This window comes from Equus przewalskii, chromosome 1 (assembly GCF_037783145.1).
Source record: "Equus przewalskii isolate Varuska chromosome 1, EquPr2, whole genome shotgun sequence".
Classification (NCBI taxonomy): Eukaryota; Metazoa; Chordata; class Mammalia; order Perissodactyla; family Equidae; genus Equus; species Equus przewalskii.
The window spans coordinates 41,464,033-41,485,656 of NC_091831.1; the positions used below are offsets into that span (position 1 = coordinate 41,464,033).

General features: G+C 36.5%; 1 protein-coding gene across 2 annotated transcripts in view; it reads left to right on the forward strand.

Annotated features, from left to right (window-relative positions):
• LOC103549842 (putative neutral ceramidase C) overlaps positions 1-21,624 on the forward strand; it is a 113,282-nt gene that overhangs the window by 48,203 nt on the left and 43,455 nt on the right. For both annotated transcript variants that reach the window (XM_070562379.1, XM_070562368.1), the window contains 5 exons: positions 6,333-6,453; positions 7,990-8,115; positions 11,689-11,775; positions 13,564-13,668; positions 13,779-13,860. In XM_070562379.1, coding sequence (XP_070418480.1) covers positions 6,333-6,453; positions 7,990-8,115; positions 11,689-11,775; positions 13,564-13,668; positions 13,779-13,860 — 521 coding nt within the window. The remainder of the gene's footprint in view (positions 1-6,332; positions 6,454-7,989; positions 8,116-11,688; positions 11,776-13,563; positions 13,669-13,778; positions 13,861-21,624) is intronic.

A 21,624-nucleotide genomic window follows, 5' to 3' on the forward strand; every position in this document is an offset into this window, starting at 1 on the left:
GCCATGCTGTGGCAGCATCCTACATACAAAATAGAACAAGATTGGCAACAGATGTTAGCTCAGGGCCAGTCTTCCTTACCAAAAAAAAAAAAAAAAAAAGCAAGAGAAACATCTTATGAATATCTTTCAATGCTACTTAGAATTTTTTAAATCACCATTTTAAAATTGCTATATAGTATTCCATTATATGTATGATAATGTACTCAACTAACCAGTAATTATTCAATATTTATAGTTTTTTGCATCATAGAGTACACTGATAAGCATCTTGAACAGATATCTTGTATCTGTTCCTTAATTTCTTGCATCTATTCCAGTGATTTCCTTAAGCTAAATTCCTAGAAGTGGGATTGCTGAGCCAAAGAGGAATGCTTATTATTAAGGCGTTTCTCATAAATTGCCAAATGGCCCTCTGGGAAGGTTTTGCTGGTTTATACTTCTGCTACCCACACATGAGCAAAGTGTTGTTTCCCGTGTTTTTGCCAAACTTGGTATTATTATGCTTTACAATTGTTGCTAACTAATAGACCAAAAAAAAAAAGAGAAAACACTTATTTTCCTTTCAATTTCCTCAATTCCTAGTTGGTTAGACTGAATTAAAAAAATACTCTTATTGGCCATTTCGTATTTTACTTTTGTTGATCACTTAATCATACCAATTAGGGTGAAAGAATTTTGACTGCAGGCACTTAATGGAATCCACTCAAACCAGATATCTCTCCAACTACATTACTGAGAGGGGCTCTTTCATCTGGGACTTTTGAAGATGACGAAAGGAGGAGTTGAGAAGGTACATCTCTTCTCTGGAGCAGAGGTGATAGAAAGATCCCCCAGCATGCTGGCCACTGAGTTTACCAGTACCTTCAGAAGGGCTCCTCTGGCTGCAGCTCATTGTCTTTCTTTAATCTGAGCAGTCTGGTCTGTATTCATTGCTTCTGCTTGTTTAAAATTCAGGTTGCCCCTTTGGTAAAATTCGGAAACACCCTTTCCTCTCCTTCCCCAGTTTGTGGTGGGGCGGAGTGAGGAGGACTGTCAGGGAGGTGAAAAAGAGGGGTGTTAACCAGGGTGATAAACGCCAGGTGCCACAACAGACGGACTGTGAAATTCCAGTGGCTTAACACATTAAAGACTTTCAATGTGCACATTTCCTACTCATGCAAAGCCTAATAAAAATTGGGTGGTCCTTCTGCACACGTGTTATTGGCCAGAGCTATTCACATGCCCTGCTCTGCTAGTGGGAAATAGAGGAGCATATGGGTGTTTTGTCAGCTCTCAAGTCTCTGCCACAAGAGGGCAGAGTTTCCCCATTTAATTATTTGGTGCCCATATTATATGGGTCAAATATACGTGTTGAATACACACACACACACACACACACACACACACACACACATCATTCATTTTAACATTGTATTGATCTTCTGGAATATATACACACACAGAGCTTTGTATCCTTTTCCGTTATCATTGCCATCATCATCACCATCAGCTGCAGCAGCTGTAGTATCGGTATCAGCATCATCAATATCATGATAATGATGATTTATCCCATTCTCAGTATAAACCAATCTTTGTGCTAAGTACCTTAGATGCATTTGTTCCTTTAATTGTCAAATGCTGTGAGGCAGATACTCCTACTATTATTATATTACAGATATGAACACTGAGGTTCAAACAGGTGCAGTAACTTGTGTCTGGCTCCAGAGCTATACTATTAGCCACTAAAACGCATGGTCTCTGTCTTAGTTTCTTAGGGCTGCCATAACAAATTACTACAAACTGGCTGGCTTAAAACAGCAGAAATTTATTCTTTCACGGGTCAAGAGGCCAGAAGTCTGAAATCAAGGCGTTGGCAGGCTTGGTTCCTTCTGGAGGTTCTGAGAGAGAATCTGTTCCATGCCTCTCTCCTAGCTTCTGGTGGTTGCCAGCAATCCTTGGCTTTTAGACACATCCCTCCAATCTCTGCCTCCATCTTCACATCGCCTACTTCTCTATGTCTCTGGGCGTCTCTCTGTTCCTTTCATTTTGTTATGAGAACACCAGTCATTGGATTTAGGACTTAACTGAAGTCAGTATGATCTCACTTATTCTTTATCTTGATTGCATCTTTAAAGACTTTATTTCCAAATAAGGTCCCATTCTGAGGTTCTGGTAGACATGAATTTTGGGGGAACATTTTTTAACCCACTACTGCTTCCTGTACTGTATTTACCCAAAGAGCTCCCATGTTATTACGCAACTTCATGAACACTACCGTTGAATGGATGCACAATATTCTCTTTCCCTATTGGGTGGCGTTTAGGTTGGAGAGGGCTGCAGCTGGCACATAGCATCTTGGTGCACATCGCACATAGGTAGGTGCGCCCTTCTCTGGGCTGACTGAGGTGTCTAGCTCGGTGAGCTGAGCAGTGGCTGGGTTTCAGCCTCTGCTAACCTGCTTTGTCAGTCACCTTTGTGCAGGGCACGACCTGCATGCTGAACATGGTGGCCCAGATCTGAGAGAATGGAACCTGGGGTGGGTTTATTTCTGTTTTAGAATATGCAAGAAGCTCGATTTTGCATTTGGCTTTTCTTTTCTGTTTCAAAGTAGGAAGCACACAATGTCTGAACTGAGACAGGCCCTAGAGATCTTCTGCTTCAAATGCCTCAATTATACAGGAGGAGAAGATAATTACAATATTCTATATTAATCTGTAGTTTATTGATTCACAAAACATAGTTAAAATCTATTATTTTTCAGTCTCAGGAAACAGAGATCCAGAAATTGACTAACTTTGCTGCAGGCCAGGATAATATCTCAGATCTCTCGATTTTCCTCAGTACTCTCGATTGCATCATGCTGATTCAAGATGAGCCCTGCTTTCTATTGTGCATCCTAGCTGTGGCATAACCATTATCTACAAATGTATATTAGCAGGGACATATTCATCCTTTTATGTCTTTTTCTAACTTCTTTTGAAGCTACGTAAACATCTCTTCCTCTCTTTTGAAATATGCTTTGTTGAATATTTTTTGACTGGATAAAATAAATTGTGAGTACAACCTTCTTAAATTAAAATGACCACCTTTCTGTGTATTTTTATAAATATTCATCTGTTACCACAGTACTTTGGTTGCTGTGACGAGCCTGATATTTTAATAGCACATATTTCAAGGGGCAGATGAGGAAACATACAGCATCTTGTTACTCTGAAATTCAAATAACTTTTTTGAATGCTTATTTTTTTAGTTTTGTGGAGGAAAAGTGCAATTAATTTTGCAAGGTCTAAAATAAATGAAAATAAATAAGAATTCAAGTCCAGAGTCTAATTAGTAGACCAAAATTCTTAGCATTTTCTTTCTCCTCAGATAGTATCGTGGTTTCTTGACGGTTGACAACACACCCGATTTTTCTTTGTTTCTCGGGGTTTAACACAATGCCAACCGCAGACTTGGCAACTAATCAATTCATGTTGATTGAATGAATGGAATCACCACCATCTCTCCTTGTCCATTCTGCTCTGCTTACCCTAACTATCCATTCTCTGAACACTCTACACCCCTTCACATCTCCTTGCCTTGGGTATGAATGACTTGTCTCCAGTGATCCCCTTGCCAAGTTCCTACTCATCTTTTAAGACCCAGCTCAAATGTCACATCCCTGTGAAGCATTTCTCAAGGGCAAGATGATGCCTCATTCATCTCTATGTCCCCAGCACCTGGCATAGAGTCAAAGTTAACTTAATGTGTATTGAATGAACAAGTGAATGAACAGAAGGGACAGAGCCAGTATCCCACAGCAGCTAAGAACACGGGCTATGGTCTGACAAACCTGGATTCATAGCCCTGCTTCTTGACTTACAAGAAGTGTGACCTTGGTCAGCTTACTTCATCACTCTGAGACTTTGTTTCCTTAGTTGTAAAATGAAGATAACGATAGCATGTGACTCAGAGGGTTCTTGTGAAAATAAAATGAGATCCTGTATATAAAATCTTCACCTAATACGTGCTAAATGATAGTCAATGTTGATAAAATTGTCCCATGGGTGTCCTTTGATTGCGCTGGAGAGCTTGCGGTGTGGCTGAATCTGGCTGACCACTGGGTGATCACACTAGACAGAAATATTTTGGTTGGGGAACCATGGAACTGTCATGGCCACCACCCCATTTTCCTTCCAAACTAAATGGAGTAAAACTACAAAAAAAGCGGACTCCAACTAACTAGAAAACACTGGTTGACTAGAATTTCCCCTGACATTTGAGTTTTAGAAGAAAGAGACAAATCACAAAAAAGAAACTAATATAAGGGTTTTTAAAAATATGGAAAACCTTGCAAGTAATTTCTAGGCGATGACCTTAGAACTACCTTCAGCCTAAACTTCTGTACCTTTGCACAGGGCACGTGATGGGGATTGAATTCAGCCTAGAGACTGGTGATTTGGCCTAACATCGTTTAAAAAATTTTGAAATGGATGTCAACATGGAAAAAACAAACCTATTATGAAAATTTCCAAATACACACTAATTTAGAGCAATTAGTCTAATGAATCGCCATGTAATTATTATCCAGCTTCAATAATTAGCAATACTCCGACATTCTGTTTCATCCTTTGGTCCTTTTTGTTGGTTTGTTTTGCTAGAATATTTAAAAGCCAATACCAGATATCATATCATTTCACTAATAAATATTTCAGTGTGTATCTCTACCAGATAAAAAATGAAAAAATATAACTATGATTCAGTATCACAACCAACAAAATTAAAAGTAATTTCTTAATGTGGTCTAAAACTCACTCTGGGTTCAGTTTTCCCCAATTGTATCAGTATCTGTTGTTTTGCTTGAATCAGAATCCAAACACAGTCCACAATCTAACTTTTGTGGCTACCTGTCTTAAGTCTCTTAATTTGTAACAGTTCCCCTCTCTTGTCTCCATGCCATTTACTTCACTAAGAATTTTTAAATAGACAAATATTTCAGAAAAACATGGATTTGTGGTTTCTTTTGAAAAAATAGGAATATCTGGCAGCACTGGCTTACAATCCCCTAAGGCAACATTTGGCTGGAGCACATTAGAGGCCGCAGTCTTCAGACTGTGCAAACGCCTCCAGATCTCCAAAGTCCACACCAGTCCCTATTGCACCAACCAGCTAACTCATTTACATTACCTACCCAGCCCCCGTGGGCATTGTGCCGGCCACCTCTGACCTACAGATTTACCTGTTGGGCAATGGGAACCGAAACCTGAGGGATGAACTTCAAGTCCAAAAACATTCTTAGTCATTAAGCAAATGTTCACTTTTGCGCACTATATCACTTAGGTAGGAATGTAAGCTGAAATGTTTAAGTTTCCGGGCAAGAACTAAATCAACAAAAGATTTTTAACAATTCTAAATTAGCCTCACGCTTTCTGAATTGGTATCTCTCTTTTCCTGAACATTTAAGTTAATCTGCTTTACAGCCTTCCATTCTGGAAATATCTTTTTCACCCATGTGGAAGTTTGATCCTACAAAGGCCACTGGACAAAGTGTCACAAGAGCCACACTTGAGTCTTGGTCCTCTGTGACAAGTGGGCCACCATTTTACCTCCCTGAGACACCTTGCAGAGTGGAGGTAATAACAGCTTAATTCTGAGGGTTGTTGTGAAGTTCAAAAAAGGTAACAGATGTGAAATTAGTCTGTAAACTGTACAGCTCTACACTTGAACAAGGTATTCCTATGCATAAGGATGTGTTGAATTACGCATCACATCCTCTTTCACACCTCCGTGCACTTACTCTGCTGTTCCCTCTCCCTAGATGCCCTTAAGAATTAATTGCTAGTCATCTGTGGTCCCCAAACACTTTACGCCTGTTTCTTTATAACATTTGTCACGCTGTATTAAAGCCATTTGTCCACATCTTGCAGATTCTGAGAGTAAACTGCAGTTTGTTCACTGCTTGGCACACAGCAGACTCTCAGTAGATGTCTATTGAATTGGGTTGGAGTGATTTGAATAATTATTACGTGTGCACCTGTCTTGAAGGACAAAGTCTATTATTTCTATACAGTTCTTCATGTTTACCCTCTGGTAACTGACTAGTCTTGGATCTTGTTAAAAGCTTGTGATGAAGATGACGATGGTGAAATATTCATAAAAAGAGAGTTTTGTATTTTTAATTGAAGTTAAATGATTGGACTTCTTGGGTCTATTACTAGTGATTTAATCTTATTGACAATGAAAGAACCTAAATGTGAAATGCCTATCATTAAAATTTTTTTTCTTGCTGGAGAAAACTTAAGATCTTAGTCACTGTTCTTGGCCCCAGTTACCTGGTTCTCTTCATTAACTTAGGGCTTCTTACTCTGTTACAGCTGGTTTGCTGTCCACCCAGTCAGCATGAACAACAGCAATCATCTTGTAAATAGTGACAATATGGGCTATGCATCTTACCTGTTTGAGCAAGAAAAGAACAAAGGCTACCTACCCGGAGAGGTGAGAATTTATGTTGTTGAAAACTTCATCTTAATTCACTGAGTGTCATCATTCACACAATGTTCAGAATAGCTGATTCAGATCTTCAGAGTAAAATGTCATCATGGACGTCACATTGATATGCTTGGATAGTAAGAATTCTCCAACCTCCCTAATAGGAAAAGAAAATGTAAAAATGACTAATAAATTTTATGTCAAATACTACTTATATTGATGGCTTCATAAAGTTACAAATAGTTGGATAAGGAAGGGCAAGTTAAAGATTTTTGTAATATATAATAGTTTTTGATCAATTTGGGAATATGATAAACTGTGTTGATATTTACTTTTGTTTTCAGAGCTGTAAAAGTATTAAGCACCTTCTTGGTGGTGTCAGAATCTGAATGACAGGTGATGAGTCCTTTTCACTGGTCCGACTTCCCTCTTAATGGTGAATTATCTTTCGAGGACTTTGTTCTACTTTCCTGCAATAAGGCCTAAGTCAGAGACAACCCTAATGCATTGGACTTGTTTTTGTAACTTTGAAATGCAGTGACGGATGGGATCAGAGATGGGGTGCCAGGAACCCAGTCCCTGTACTCCAGGCAGCTCCTCAGCTCTGTGTAAATTACTGATTACAGATAGATGAGTGGGAAGAGAGAGCCTGCTCTGCTTGACCCCAGTGTCCAAGCCCCAAATGCAGAGAAATATATGATGGGATGAGAGTCCCAGGCCCTTGCCTAGACTAAATGATCCGTTATAAAGATATTAGCCCTATGAACATTTGGTCTGATCTTTAGCTCCTTTGTTGACAAAACTCTATTTTTTCATTTTAGCCTGCATTTTAGGGAAAAGAAAGGAGGTTCCCATTTATGATCACTGGCTGGGTGCTAGGCACATTGAGATAAACTATCTTTTCAGAACAAAAAAAGACACATGATCTCTGATACTTGCTTATCTCTTTCCCTAAGAAAATTTAAGAGTTTTAAGGTAGAATGGTAGACCAGTTGGGTTGAGGTTAAAGCTTCATACTCCTCTTTAAAGGTTATATGTTGTTACTTCAGATGGAAGAGTATAGAAAAGATACATGGAGGGGCTGGTCTGGATAGTGGATGCTATATTTAGGTTCAGTCCTGCAACAGGAAAATCTGGGTTGACTTTTTTCTTCTTGAGTCAATAGTTTTTTTATTTTTAAAGGGCAAATGGATCTCTGAGCTCCAGGTACACCACCAGAGACTAGACTGAATTTCAGCCTTTTATAATTTGTTGTTGCACATTGGGTTTCTTGTCAAAATGTTTCTGTTTGAGGCACAAATTTGAAACTCTCCAACTTGAAACAGTTTTATTGGTAGTTGATATCATGAGTAATAACACGTATGCCGACTGTGATGTGAGCCTTTTGAGAAAAAAAAATTCTTGGAATATTGTACATCCTTCTTTTATTGTATATAAATGATTTTGAATAGTTCACCAGAGTGGATTGAGTTTGCATTTTTAATGGAAATCATTATGAGAAATGAAACAGAATAAAAGGCAACTGGATGTTTCTTTTGGCAGGGATCGTACGTAGCAGCTTTTGCTTCATCAAACCTGGGAGATGTGTCCCCAAATACTCTTGGCCCGCATTGCATCAACACAGGAGAGTCTTGTGACAACCCCAATAGCTCTTGTCCTATTGGAGGGGTAGGTAATTATGACATGAAATCTTTGTTTTTGCATCTCATGTACATTTTATATTTAAATATTCATTATTTACTTTCAAATATGTTTTCCCCAAGTATACACTGGCCTACTCATCTCTAGCATTTGCTCTTCTCAAAAGCATCCACTAAATTTTCATTGGATAAAATTATAGTTTTCCATTTGATTGACTGTTAAGTGTTTTGAATGGTGAGACAATTTAGTAAATGTCAGAGATTAAATAGCCTTCCCCAAACTTGAACAGTCTGAAACGTTTTGCCTTGGCATTTCTGAAGTCACATGTTCGTACCAAAAACTGCCTGCCTGAGACATTTCTCACTGATTATGAAGTCTATAGAGGTTTTTTTTTAAACATAAAATTAAATTTTTTCCCTTTCTTTTAAAATTTCAAACAAAAAAATCTTGCTGTAAAAACTTGAAAAAAACACAGAAGCATAGAGAATAGTTAGAAGTAAAATGCTCTATTCATCTCCCTCCGCTCTACCCTCTCTCCTTGCCAGAAGCACCACCCTCACACCTCTTCCTATGTATTTGTGCATTCACGAATGAAAATTTATGACTTATTTACTCATAATTTTTTATTGATCTTGGACTTGAGTTTTCCACCTAATTTGTCTTAAAGATCTTTTTATGACCATACATAGGTCTGCGTGGTAAATTTTAAAGACAACAACTAAGGCCGTACCATCATTTATTTAACTGTGTCCCCCGCATGTTCATTTAGATTTTTTTCAACTTTGACATGAACAGCAGATACTAGTTTCTGGGTTCTTGCTCTTTGTGTTGATAGAACATTTCACCTGTGTTATCAGTTTTAGTCAACATTGTTTCTCGGCTATTTGTTCTATCCTAGTCAGCCCCACTCAATTAGCAATACAGTTTTAGCAATTACACTTTTATATTATATATTACTATTTTTATATAGAAAGTCTTCCTTGTTACCTTTCATTTGCAAAATTTTCACACATTATTGATTCACATTACATTTTAAGATTACTTGTTAAATTCCAAAATTCATAGATAAAATGGTTAAATAAATTATGATACTTTCTTTTCAATAGAATATTATGCCTCCATTTAATGTCTTGTTGGAATACTTAATGGGAGAAAAAGCTCATAATACACAATTCTGGGTAAGAAAATCAGGATTTAATATTGCATATTTATTATGATTGTGGTTTTGAAAATAAATGTATCAGTAAAAATGCAAAGTGAAACACACTGAATTGTTAACCATTTGGCACTGTTATGGGTGGTTTTTACACTATTTGTTTTTTACTTTATTATTTTTATTCTATTTATGCATTTTTGTATTTTTTCTACAATGAACATACTTTACTTTATAATCAGAAAAAATTACAACAAAAATCATAGCCCCTGCCACAACAGAATTCTGTTTCTCTGCATTTCCCTCATTTTTGCAAGATGGCAGTCAGCAGTGAGGAAAGTGTATGCTTTTTTCCCGCTTATACAATGGAAGAGAGAGAACCTTTCCTTCAACCACGGAATAAACGTTCTCTTCAGGCTGATTGGGTCAGTTTTTGTCACATACCCATCCCTGGACCAAAGCAGTTGCTGAGGGAATGGTACGTGTTGATTGGCTAAAGCCTGACCAGTCTTTGGCAAGGCCTAGGGAATTGCCATGATCGCCTTAGACTTACCTGGAACCAGGAATGGGATCATTGACTGCAAGGGGAGAGACGGCTTTCTGATCAAAACCAGGATTCGCTTAAGATAAAGGAAAATGGGCAAACATTGCCATGTCTTCTTCAAGGTGGTTTCCATAAAAAGAATTTCTTAAATTTAGAAAATACCTTTAGTGTTTTTTTAAAAAGTGATATATATTTCTTAAAAACTCAAACAATATTGGAAACAAACTTATGTAAAGGAGTACCCCCTCCCCACAGTTAGCCTCACAACATTTTAATGCACATCCTTCCAGACAGCTTTTTATGCCTCCACGCGCATATATGCATGTACAGTTTGATGCAAATGGGGTCATACTGTAATGCTGTTCTATAACCTGCTTCCTTATTTCCAGTAAATATACTTTAAATATCATTTAAACTAACTCCATAATTTTCAATTTTAAGTATTATAATTCAGTTAGCCAATCTCCTACTGATGAGCGTTTTCTTTCCCTCCTTCCTTTCTTACTTCACACCCTCTCTCGGTTCTTTTTTGCTTCTGTTTGTGTAAGCATGCTCTGATCACCATGCTTGTCATACATATTTTCACATGTGTATGAGTTTCACCTTAGGACAAATTCTTAAAAATGAGTTTGCTGTCAAAGAGAAAGTATCTCTAATATACACTACACATCACCCAAATGCTCTCAGTCACATTTCCACCCACAGTGCATGAGTGACAATTTCTCCAAGCTCTCACCAACGCCACGTTCGTTAGTCCACCAGGTTTTGTCAACACACTATGCAAAGAGTTCTCTGTTTATAGTTTAAGCTTACATTTAATTATTCGTGAGATTGAGCGTATTTTAATATTGAATGGCCATTTACATTTCCTTTTGTTTGTGAATTACCTTTTCATCAGTATTCCATGGTGTATCTTTTACGATGCATTTTTTGTTTTGCTCTTATTTTTTTTCCCACTCTATTGAGATGTAAGTGACATATAACATAGTATAAGGTTAAGGTGTACCATGTGATGATTTTGACACACATAAAGGATGCCTTTTACTGCAAATAAGAGAAAACCCAATTCAATATGGATGGATCAAAAGGTATTAATATGGTTTTTTCTTATTTATTTATATATATGAATATAATAAATATATTAAATAAGAATGTATAATAATATATTAAAATCTTTGTCATATACAGGGCAAACTCATCTCCCTGCCATTTTTCAGTTGTATTTCAGCCTTAATTATGCTTTTTTATCCCCATATGGATGGTTAAAATGTTTAAACTGTCAAATTTATTAAGCCTGTTCTATATAATTTTTAGACAGGTCTTCCACACTCAGAGTTTACAATATATTCCCTCATATTTTCTTTTAATATTTCTTTGGTTCTAGTTATAATATTTGAGTATCTGATCAATCTCAATTTTTTCTGAGGTAAGAAGTAAGGTATAGAGCCAGGTTTATTTACTGATTTTTTTTTCCAGAGGGTCAGCTGGTTGTTCCAATATAATTTTAACTGAGTTTCAGTTTAAGACGATCATGAGCAAGAGCCATAGGCAGGAACAAGCAAGTAGAAAGACGTGCAGCACCTGGAGCGCCTTGGCTGTAAGTCTCGGCTCCGACATTAGCGGCCTGCAGAATCTCTGAGCAATTCTCTAACCCACCTGAGCCTTGGTTTCCTTATTTTTAAAAGTATGGTGCTACAACAGATGATTTCTAAAGACATTCGCTGCTCCAATTCCATGAACGATTTTGTTTTTCATAATCTGTGAATTGAGAGACTATCTGAACAGAAATGCCAGAATGTGGCTTAAAAAAAAAATCTATTTGCTTAGATTCACTTGTAATTTTCCATTCCTTAAAATAACTGCTTATTTCACCAAGAACACATCTTGTCTCATTTTGTCCCAGCCTAACATGTGCATTGCTATGGGACCTGGACAGGATATGTTCGACAGCACACAAATTATAGGACGGATCATATATCAGAAAGCAAAGGTAAGCCATGGGCCCAGCTTCTTTCATCTTCATTTAAAATTGTTCTTTAAAATCCACGGGCATTGTTCGTTAGGGAGTTGATCATTGTAATGCAGATAGCAATAGCTCTGGCTGCCAGAGGAGACCGGAAGACGGACATGGATACATGTCAGCAAGGAAGGCTGCTTTCACAAGCCACACAAGAACCTCTCCCTGACTGCTTGGTCTGACTTCTTAGAGGAAGCACATTTAAAACCAAGTAATCAGGAAAACATTCTATTTCAGCCACAGCACTTGCTTTAGATAGTGAGATGATCCAGAGATTGTAAGGTTTTCAGTTAACATAGTGTCAGATATGAACAGACCTATCCAAATTCTTGGAAGTCTCTAAGGCCTTTGCCTGCCAAGTCACCTGACCATTTCTTAACTTTTCCTTCAGTGTCAGGGTAAAGCTGAGTGGCACAACTCCCAGCTCTAGCAATTTGGATTCAAATGAGTTCCTAGCCTTCTTCAACAGGGCAAAGATCATCCATCTTGTACTTTATTCTTTTTAAAACATTTTTTGATGAAGAGAGAATCTGGTCTCCAGGAAGATTACTATGAATCGCTCTACCCTCCTCCGTCTCCTAAATTTTGTTTTCCACTTTGCTCCTATATGCTGTATAATCTCCAATGGAGACAGATTTCTGACTGAAATGGCAAAGGATGACCTCGAGCTGAGATAAAGATAATTACATCTCTTCCTTTTTATAGCTTACTACTCCCTGTGCGTGCACGTGTATGTATGCGTGCGTGTTTAAGTAAATATTTTGTTCCAAGTGTTCTAAAATGTTTCAGGAGCAATTAAGGAAGCGCAAAATCACCTTTAAAAACATCAGACACCAGCCAGGCTAATTGCTGCAGTTTCTCCTTAATTACTGTGGTATTATCAGTAGATTGTTCTAAATTAACAGATTCTATTTAGGGTGTACACCCGTGACACAATTTGGTGTCAGAAATTTTACCGGTCTGGGTCTGGGAGCCATAGAGATTTGTCCCACATTCTGAATTTTCTTCTCACCAAGGCACAACTTCCCTTGGAGGAGGCGGGCTGTAGCTGTTGTTACTGATGGCTTATCTTGAGAGCTCTCGTGTGGCTGTTGAAACTGGGATGTGGGGGTATAATGGAAATGACTTAGATGTCAGGCAAAGGGACTTATGCTGAAGCAGGATTTGTTTATGTTGTATGATATAGATCAATAAAAACAAACGTTTCTAAACATATTTTGACTCACATTTCTCATAAGATTGAAAAAGCATCAATTGACTGTATTAAAAAAAAAGACATCAAAAGGTGGACTGTGGGTGTGGAAGCTCATGCAGATTAATTGGGGCCTGCAGTCATTCAAGACACCCCTTGGGACCAGCCCTGCTAGAAGACTCAAGATTCTGAGAGGGAAAACTCCATGAGAACACCCAAGGATACATTCTCCTTCTGGGAAAGAAAGTAATTTGGCCTGCCTACTCCTAATCTTGAATTTTCTTGACTGTCTTTCAAGTGAGATTGGGACCTTTTGTGCACAGCCTGTAACACTAGAATTTCATATTTGTGGGGAATCAACACAGGTCAACAGTCTCAAGACCTTCAAGCTTCTGGGAAGCAGTTGGGGTTGGTAGAGAGATCCACATGCGTAGTGGCTATTTCTAAGCAGCCAGCAAAACAAAACATGGCTGCGAGGATGCTTTTCCAAATTGGTACTTATTGGGTACAATTGGTGGTATTCATTTACCCTTTTTGCTTATAACAGTAAGCCTGTGTGGATTTTCTAGGAACTGTATGCCTCTGCCTCCCAAGAAGTTACTGGACCATTAGCTTCAGCTCATCAGTGGGTGAATATGACGGATGTCACCGTCTGGCTCAATTCCACACACACCGTAAGTGTCGCCAAGTCACACTGATTATACAACGAGGGTAAAGCTCTGGGCTGATTTCGTGATTTACTTGACATTCAAGTTCTGTTTTGTTTTGAAAACCATTCCCATAGGCGAAAACGTGTAAACCAGCACTGGGCTACAGTTTTGCTGCTGGCACCATCGATGGAGTTGGAGGCCTCAATTTTTCGCAGGGTGAGGTGAAGTCTGATGAAAGCGGTGGTTCCAGGTTCTGAAGCTTCAGAATTCTGTTCCCTAAGAAGGTTTAATGGCAGCCAATACAATTGCTATATTATTTTTAAACGCGAGGGTGTGCGGGTCTTCCAGGTTTGTACATGACAGCCAGATTGCCCAGGGATAGGTGTTTTTAATAACTTAGCCTTCCACTGATTCAAATAGGATCGGACAAATTCTCTCGGCATTTCAATCTACAGATGTATAATTTTAAATTGGGCTGGGACTGGGGTGGAGTGGAGGGTGTGCGGAGTGGGATCGTAGTTGTACCTTCAACGATAGGAGTCGTTGGTTATTAGTGTCTCTTTCCCTGGTTCCTTTATTGGAATCAAAGTTCCTCAGGGCAGAAGCCTTTAGGAGCTTAAAGTGTGTGGTCCAAGGTCATCTCTCTGTGTGTATTTCCACAAACTTATAGCTGATTATTATAAGTTTTATACTTTTATCCTGATTATAACTATAATAATATCCATTGTAAAGTAGAGAAAGTGGAACAAATGGGAGAGTATCACCTACAGGCAACATTTTGGCTTATTTCATTCTTGTCTTTTATATATGTATATTTTGTAAACATTAATTTAAAAAATAATGAATATAGTTGCAATTTAATATATTCAGCATCATCTTTCCTGGTAGTATTTCATCCAGTTTGGTCTAATATTGTAAACCAATAATTTTTTAACAGGTTTATTGAGCTATAATTCACGTACCATACAATACGCCCATTTAAAGTGTACAATTTCATGGTTTTTAGTATATTCACAGATCTATGCAGTCATCACTACATTCAGTTTTAGAATGTTTTCATCACCTCGAAAACAAGCCCCGTACTTTTTAGCTGTCACAGCCCCCCAGTCCCCATGTCCCACAGACCTAAGTGACCACTAATCCTTCTGTCTGTATATTTTCTTAACATGGACATTTCCTATAAATGGATTCATAAAATATGTGACATTTTGTGTTGACTTCTTTCAATTAGTATCATGTTTTAAGGTTCATCCATGTTGTAGCAGATATCAATACTTCATTCCTTTTTATGGCTGAATAATATTTCACTGTGTGGTTATACCATGTTTTGTTTATGTGTCCCTCAGTTCGTGAACATTTCAGTTATTCCACTTTTTGGCTATTATGAATAATGCTGCTATAAATATTGATGTACAAGTTTTTGTGTGGGCATGTGATTTTGTTTCCGCTCTCGGGTGTACACCTAGAAGACGAATCACTGGATCACATGGTAACTCTATGTTTAATCATTTGAAGAATTGCCAGACTATTTCCAAAATGGCTGCACCATTTTATGTTCCTACCAGCACTTCTGAGGGTTCTGATTTCTCCGCATCCTCACCAATACTTGTTATTATCTGACTTTTTGATTCTAGCCACTCTAGTGGGTGTGGAGTGATATTTCATTGCATGGTTTTGATTTGCATTTCCCTGATGATTAATGATGTTGAGAATTTTTTCAAGTGCTTATTGGCCATTTGTGTGTCTTCCTTAGAGAAATGTCTATTCATATATTTTTCTCATTTTTTTTTGTGAGGAAGATTGGCCCTGAGCTAACTTCTGTGCCAATCTTCCTCTACTTTATATGTGGGATGTGCCACCACAGTATGGCTTGACGAGCCGTGTATAGGTCCACACTTGGACCTGAACCCGTGAACCCAAGGCTGCCAAAGCGGAGTGCGTGAACTTAATCACCATGCCACTGAGCCAGCCCCATTTTTCTCATTTTTAAATTGGGCTATTTGTCTTTTTATTGTTGAGTTGTAAGACTTCTTTATGTATTCTGTGTACAAGTGCTTTATCAGATGTATTATTTGCAAATATTTTCTCCTTTTCTATTGGTTGTGTTTTCACTTTCTCTATTGTGTCCTTTGAAGCATCAAAGGTTTTAATTTTGCTGAAGTCAAAACAATCCATTTTTTTCATTTGTTGCTCATGCTTTTGGTGTCTTTTCTGAGACTCTTTTGCTAAATCTGATGTCATGAAGATTTACCCTATTTTCTTCTAAGAGTTTTATAGTTTTAGCTCTTACATTTAGGTCTTTGATCCACTTTGATTTGACTTTTATATATGCTATGAGGTGAGGGTCCAACTTCATTCTTTTGCCTGTGGCTGTTATTCCAGGACCATTTGTTGAAAGACTATTTTTACCCATTGAATGGCCTTGGCACACATTGAAAATCAGTTGACCACAGACACTTGGTTTTATTTCTGGATTCCCAGTTCTATTCTGAGCTATCCTTGTGCTGGTATCACCCTTTCTTGATTTCTGTTGCTTTGTAGTAAGTTTTGAAATCAGGATGTGTGAGTCCTCCTACTTTGTTCTTCTTCTTCAAGATTGTTTTGGCTATTCTGAGTCCTTTGCAATTCCATATGAATTTTAGAATCAGCTTGTCAATTTCTAGAAAGAAGTCAGCTGAGCTTCTAATAGGGATTGCATTGAGTCTGTAGGTTGAATTGAGGAGTACTGCAATATTAACAATTTTAAGTCTTCTGATCTGTGAACATAGATATTTTTTCATTTATCTAGACCTTTAATTTCTTTCAACAATGTTTTATAGTTTTCAGAATATAAGTTTTGTACTTCTTTTGTTAAATTCATTTCTAAGTATTTTATTCTTTCTGATTTTATTGTAAATGGAATTGTTTTCTTAGTTTTATTTTTGGATTGTTCATTGCAAATGCATAGAAATACAACTGACTGTGTATTTTGAGCTTGTATCCTGTGATCTTGCTGAACTCATTTATTAATTCTAATAGTTTTTTAGTGAATTAAGGTTTTTATATACAAGATCATGTAATATGCAAATAGCAATAGTTTTACTTCTTCCTTTCCAGTCTGGATGCCTTTTATTTCTTTTTCTTGCCTAATTGCCCTGGCTACAATCTCTACTACAATGTCAAATAGAAGTCTCAAGAGTGAACATCTTTGTGCTGTTCCTAATAATAGGGGGAAAGCATTCAGTTGCTCATTATTAAGTATGATGTTAGTTGTGGGTTTTTCTTTTTTTTTTTTTAAAGATTTTATTTTTTTCCTTTTTCTCCCCAAAGCCCCCCGGTACATAGTTGTATATTCTTAGTTGTGGGTCCTTCTAGTTGTGGTATGTGGGACGCTGCCTCAGCGTGGCTTGATGAGCAGTGCCATGTCCGCACCCAGGATTCGAACCAACGAAACACTGGGCCGCCTGCAGCGGAGCGCGCGAACTTAACCACTCGGCCACGGGGCCAGCCCCCTAGTTGTGGGTTTTTCATACATGCCCTGTGTCAGGTTGAAGATGCCATTTTCTATTCCTGCTTTGTTGAGCATTATCATGAAATGTTATTATATTTTTGTCAAATGCTTTTTCTGTGTCTATTGAGATGATCATGTGATTTTTGTTTTTTTATTCTATTGATATGATTTATTCCATTGATTTTTTGGATCAATTAAACCAATCTTGTATTCCAGGGATAAATCCCAGTTGGTCATGGTGCATAATTCTGTTTATATATTACAGGACTCAGTTTGCTAGTATTTTTTTGTGGATGTTTATGTCTATATTCATAATAGATATTTATCTGTAGTTTTCTTTTCTTGTGATGTCTTATCTGCTTTTGTATCAGAATAATATTGGCATCAAAGAATGAGTTGGGAAGTGTTCCCTCTTCTATTTTTTTGGAAGACTTTTTGAAGAGTTGGTGTTTATTCTTCTTTAGATGTTTGGTAGAATATAGCAGTGAAGCCATCTGAGCTAGGCAATTCTTTGTGGGTAGTTTTAAAATTGTTTTTATTACTAACTAAATATCTTTACTTTTTATAGACCTATTCAGATTGTTTAGTTCTTCTTAAGTCAGCTTTGGTAGTTTGTGTCTTTCCAGAAATTTGTTCATTTCATCTAAATTTCTAATTTATTGGCATACAATTTCTCATAGCATTCCTTTATAATCTTTTCTATTTCTTTAAGATCAGTAGTGACATCTGCTTTCATTTCTGATTCTAATAATTTGAGTCTTTTATTTTTCTTGGTCAATCTAGCTAAAGGTTTGTTGATTTTGTTGATTTTTTTCTTTTTTTTGGCATAAGAGTAATTTAATTTCATTAAACATAGTGAAATAAATATTTCCTGTTAATCCAGTTTTACCATCTAGTGTAAAAAATGCAGTTATTTTCCATCATAGAAATGTTTAGTCTCAGATTACACATTTGAAGTAATGAGGTTGCAGTTTCCCTGTAGGTTATTTTTCTATGGCTGCAATTTAACTGATGTTGAATTACTGCAAACTAAAAACTAACTCTGTCCTCTCAAAAACATTTTTTTTCCTACCCTCTCATCTTTATGTTTAAATCGTCATGTGTATTACATCCTATAGGCTTTGAAAACCACAACAGACAATGTTATGAAATCTGCTTTCAGCAGTAACTTATATTTTCAAGAAAATAGTCTTCTATGTTTATCCCAATATTTACCATTTCTATTGCTCTTCTTCCTTTAGATTTTCCTGTAGTATTATTTCCCTTTAGCCTGAAGAATGTTAATTCTTTAAGAGCAAGTCAGTTCTTTAAAGAATGTCAATTCTTTAAAACCAGTTCTCCCAATTGTCCTTCATCTGAGAATATTTTTATTTTGCCTTCATTCCTAAATGATATAGAATTCTCAGTTGTTGGTTCTTTTCTTTAAGCACTTTAAAGACATTTTCCATTGTCTTCTGATCTCTGATTAGAAATTCAGGGGTATTTGAATCTCTGGTTTCTTTTGAGATTGCTTTTCTTTATATTTGTTTTTCAGCAGAATATTTGGTCTTTCCAGCTTTACTGACATATTCTTGACATACATGCAAATTTAAGTTGTGCAGTTTGATACAAATTGATTGCCATGAATTGCAAAATGATTACTATTATAAGGATAAACACCTTCATCCCCTCACATAATTACATTTTTTTTGTGTGTGTAGTGATAGCATTTAAGATCTATTCTCTTAATAATTTTCAAGTATGTAATACAGTATTGTTAATTATAGTCACCATGCTGCACATTAGATTCCCAGAACTTATTTATCTTATAGCTAGAAATTTGCACCCTTTGACCAACATTTCCCCCTTCCCCTGCCCTCTGCCCCCAGCTCCTGGCAACCACAACTTTATTCTCATTTCTGTGAGTTTGGCTTTTATAGATTCCACATATAAGTGAGAACATATAGTATTTTTCTTTTTCTATCTGATTTATTTCACTTAGTATAATGCCCTCAGTTTCATCTATGTTCTGTGAAAGGCAGATTTCCTTCTTTTCAATGTCTGAAAAATATTCCATTGTGTGTGTATATATATATATATATATATATACACCAGATTTTCTTTATTTATTCATCAGTCTATGGACACTTAGGTTGTTTCCATGTCTTGGCAGTTATAAATAATGCTGCAATGAGCATGTGGGTGCAGAAATCACTTTGAGATAGTAATTTCTTTTCCTTCAGATTTATACCCAGGAGTGAGATAATTGGATCATATGGTAGTTCTATTTTTAATTTTTTTTAGAAACTTTCATACTCTTTCATAGAGGCTATGCCAATTTACATTCTTACCAACAGTTTACAAGAGTTCCTTTTTCTCCACATCCTTGCCAATACTTATTGTCTCATCTTTTTAGTAACAGCCATTCTAACAGGTGTGAGGTGATAGCTCATTGTGATTTTGATTTGCATTTCCTTGATTAATAATGATTAATAATGAACATTTTTCATGTATCTGTTGGCCATTTGTAAATCTACTTTGGAAAAATGTCTATTAAGTCCTCTGCCCATTTTTTAATGAGATTGTTTATTCGCTATTAAGTTGTATGCATTCCTTATATATTTTGGATGTTAACCCCTTATCAGATATATGGTTTGTGAATATTTTCTCCCATTCCATAGGTTGCCTTTTCGTTTTGTTGATTGTTTCTTTTTCTGTGCTAAAGCTGTTTAGTTTTATGTAATCCTGCTTGTTTATTTTTGCTTTTGCTGCTTGCTCTTGTGGTGTTGAATCCAAAAAATCATTGCCAAGACCAATGTCAAGGAGACTTTCCCTATGTTTTCTTCTAGTAGTTTTACACTTTCAAGTCTTAACATTTAAGTTTTTAATCCATTCTGAGTTAATTTTTGTGAGTGGTATAAGATAGGGGTCCAATTTCATTCTTTTGCATGTGAATATCTAGTCTTCCCAATGACATTTAAGAGACTATCCTTTCCTCAATCAAGTATTCTTGGCTCCCTTGTCAAATATTGGTTGGCTCTATATGTGTGGACTTATTTCTGGGCTCTTGATTCTGCTCCGTTTGTCTATGTGTCTGTTTTTATGGCATTACCGTAATGTTTTGGTTATTATAGCCTTGTAATGTAGTTCGATATTAGGAATTGTGATGCCTCCAGCTTTGTTCTTGTTTTTCAGGATTGCTTCGGCAATTTGGGGTCTTTTGTGGTTCTGAATTTTAGGATTGTTTTTTCTGTTTCTGTGAAAATTGCCATTGGAATTTTGATAGAGATTGCTTGAATCTATGGATGGCTTTGGGTAGTATTTGGGCATTTTAACATGTTAATTCTCAGAATCCATAAACATGGGATATCTTTCCATTTATTTGTGTCTTCTTCGATTTCTTTCATCAATGTCTTCTGATTTTCAGTGTACATATCTTTCACCTCTGTAGTTAATTTATTCCTAAGTGATTTATTGCTTTTGATGCCATTGTAAATGGAATTATTTTCTTTCTTTATTTTTCAGATAATTCATTTTAGAGTATAGAAATGCTTCTGATTTTTGTATGTTGATTTTGTATCCTGCAACTTTACTGAATTCTTTTATTAGTCCTAACAGTTTTTTGGTGAAGTCTTTAGGATTTTCTATATAAAAGATCGTGTCATCTGTAAACAGAGAAAGTTTTACTTCTTCCTTTCCAGTATAGATGTCTTATTTCTTTCTTTGTCTAAATGCTCTGGCTAGGATTTCCAGTACTATGTTGAATAGCAGTTGTAGGAATGGGCACTCTTGTCTTGTTCCTGATCTTAATAGGAAACCTTTCAACCTTTCACTGTTGTGTATGATATTAACTGTGGGTTTATCATACATAGCCTTTATTATGTTCAAGTTCATTCTTTCTATACCCAATTTGTTGAGAGTTTTTGTAGTGAAAAAATGTTGAATTTTGTCAAATATTTTTTCTGCATCTATGGAGATGTTCATGTGATTTTTATCTTTTATTCTGTTAATGTGGCATTTTATGTTTATTTGAGCATTTTGAACATCCTTGCATTCCATGAATAAATCTCACTTGATCATATTGTATAGTCCTTTTAATGTGCTGCTGAATTTGGTTTGTTAGTATTTTGTTGGAGAATTTGCATCTATGTTCATCAGGGGTATTACCCTGTAATATTTTTTTTTTATAGTGTCCTTATCTGGTTTGGTATCAGGTAATGTTGGCCTCATAAAATGAGTTTGGGAGTGTTCTCTCCTCTTGAATTTTTTGGAAGAGTTTGAGAAGTATTGGCATTAATTCTTTAAATGTTTGGTTGAATTCACCCATAAAAACATCTGGTCTTGGGCTTTTCTTTGTTAGGAGGTTTTTGATTATTGATTGAATCTCTTTACTCATTATTAGTCTGTTCACATTTTCTATTTTTTCCTGATTCAGTCTCGGTAACTTGTGTGATTCTAGGAATTTATCCAATTCTTCTAGGCTATTCAATTTGGTGGCATATAATGGCTCA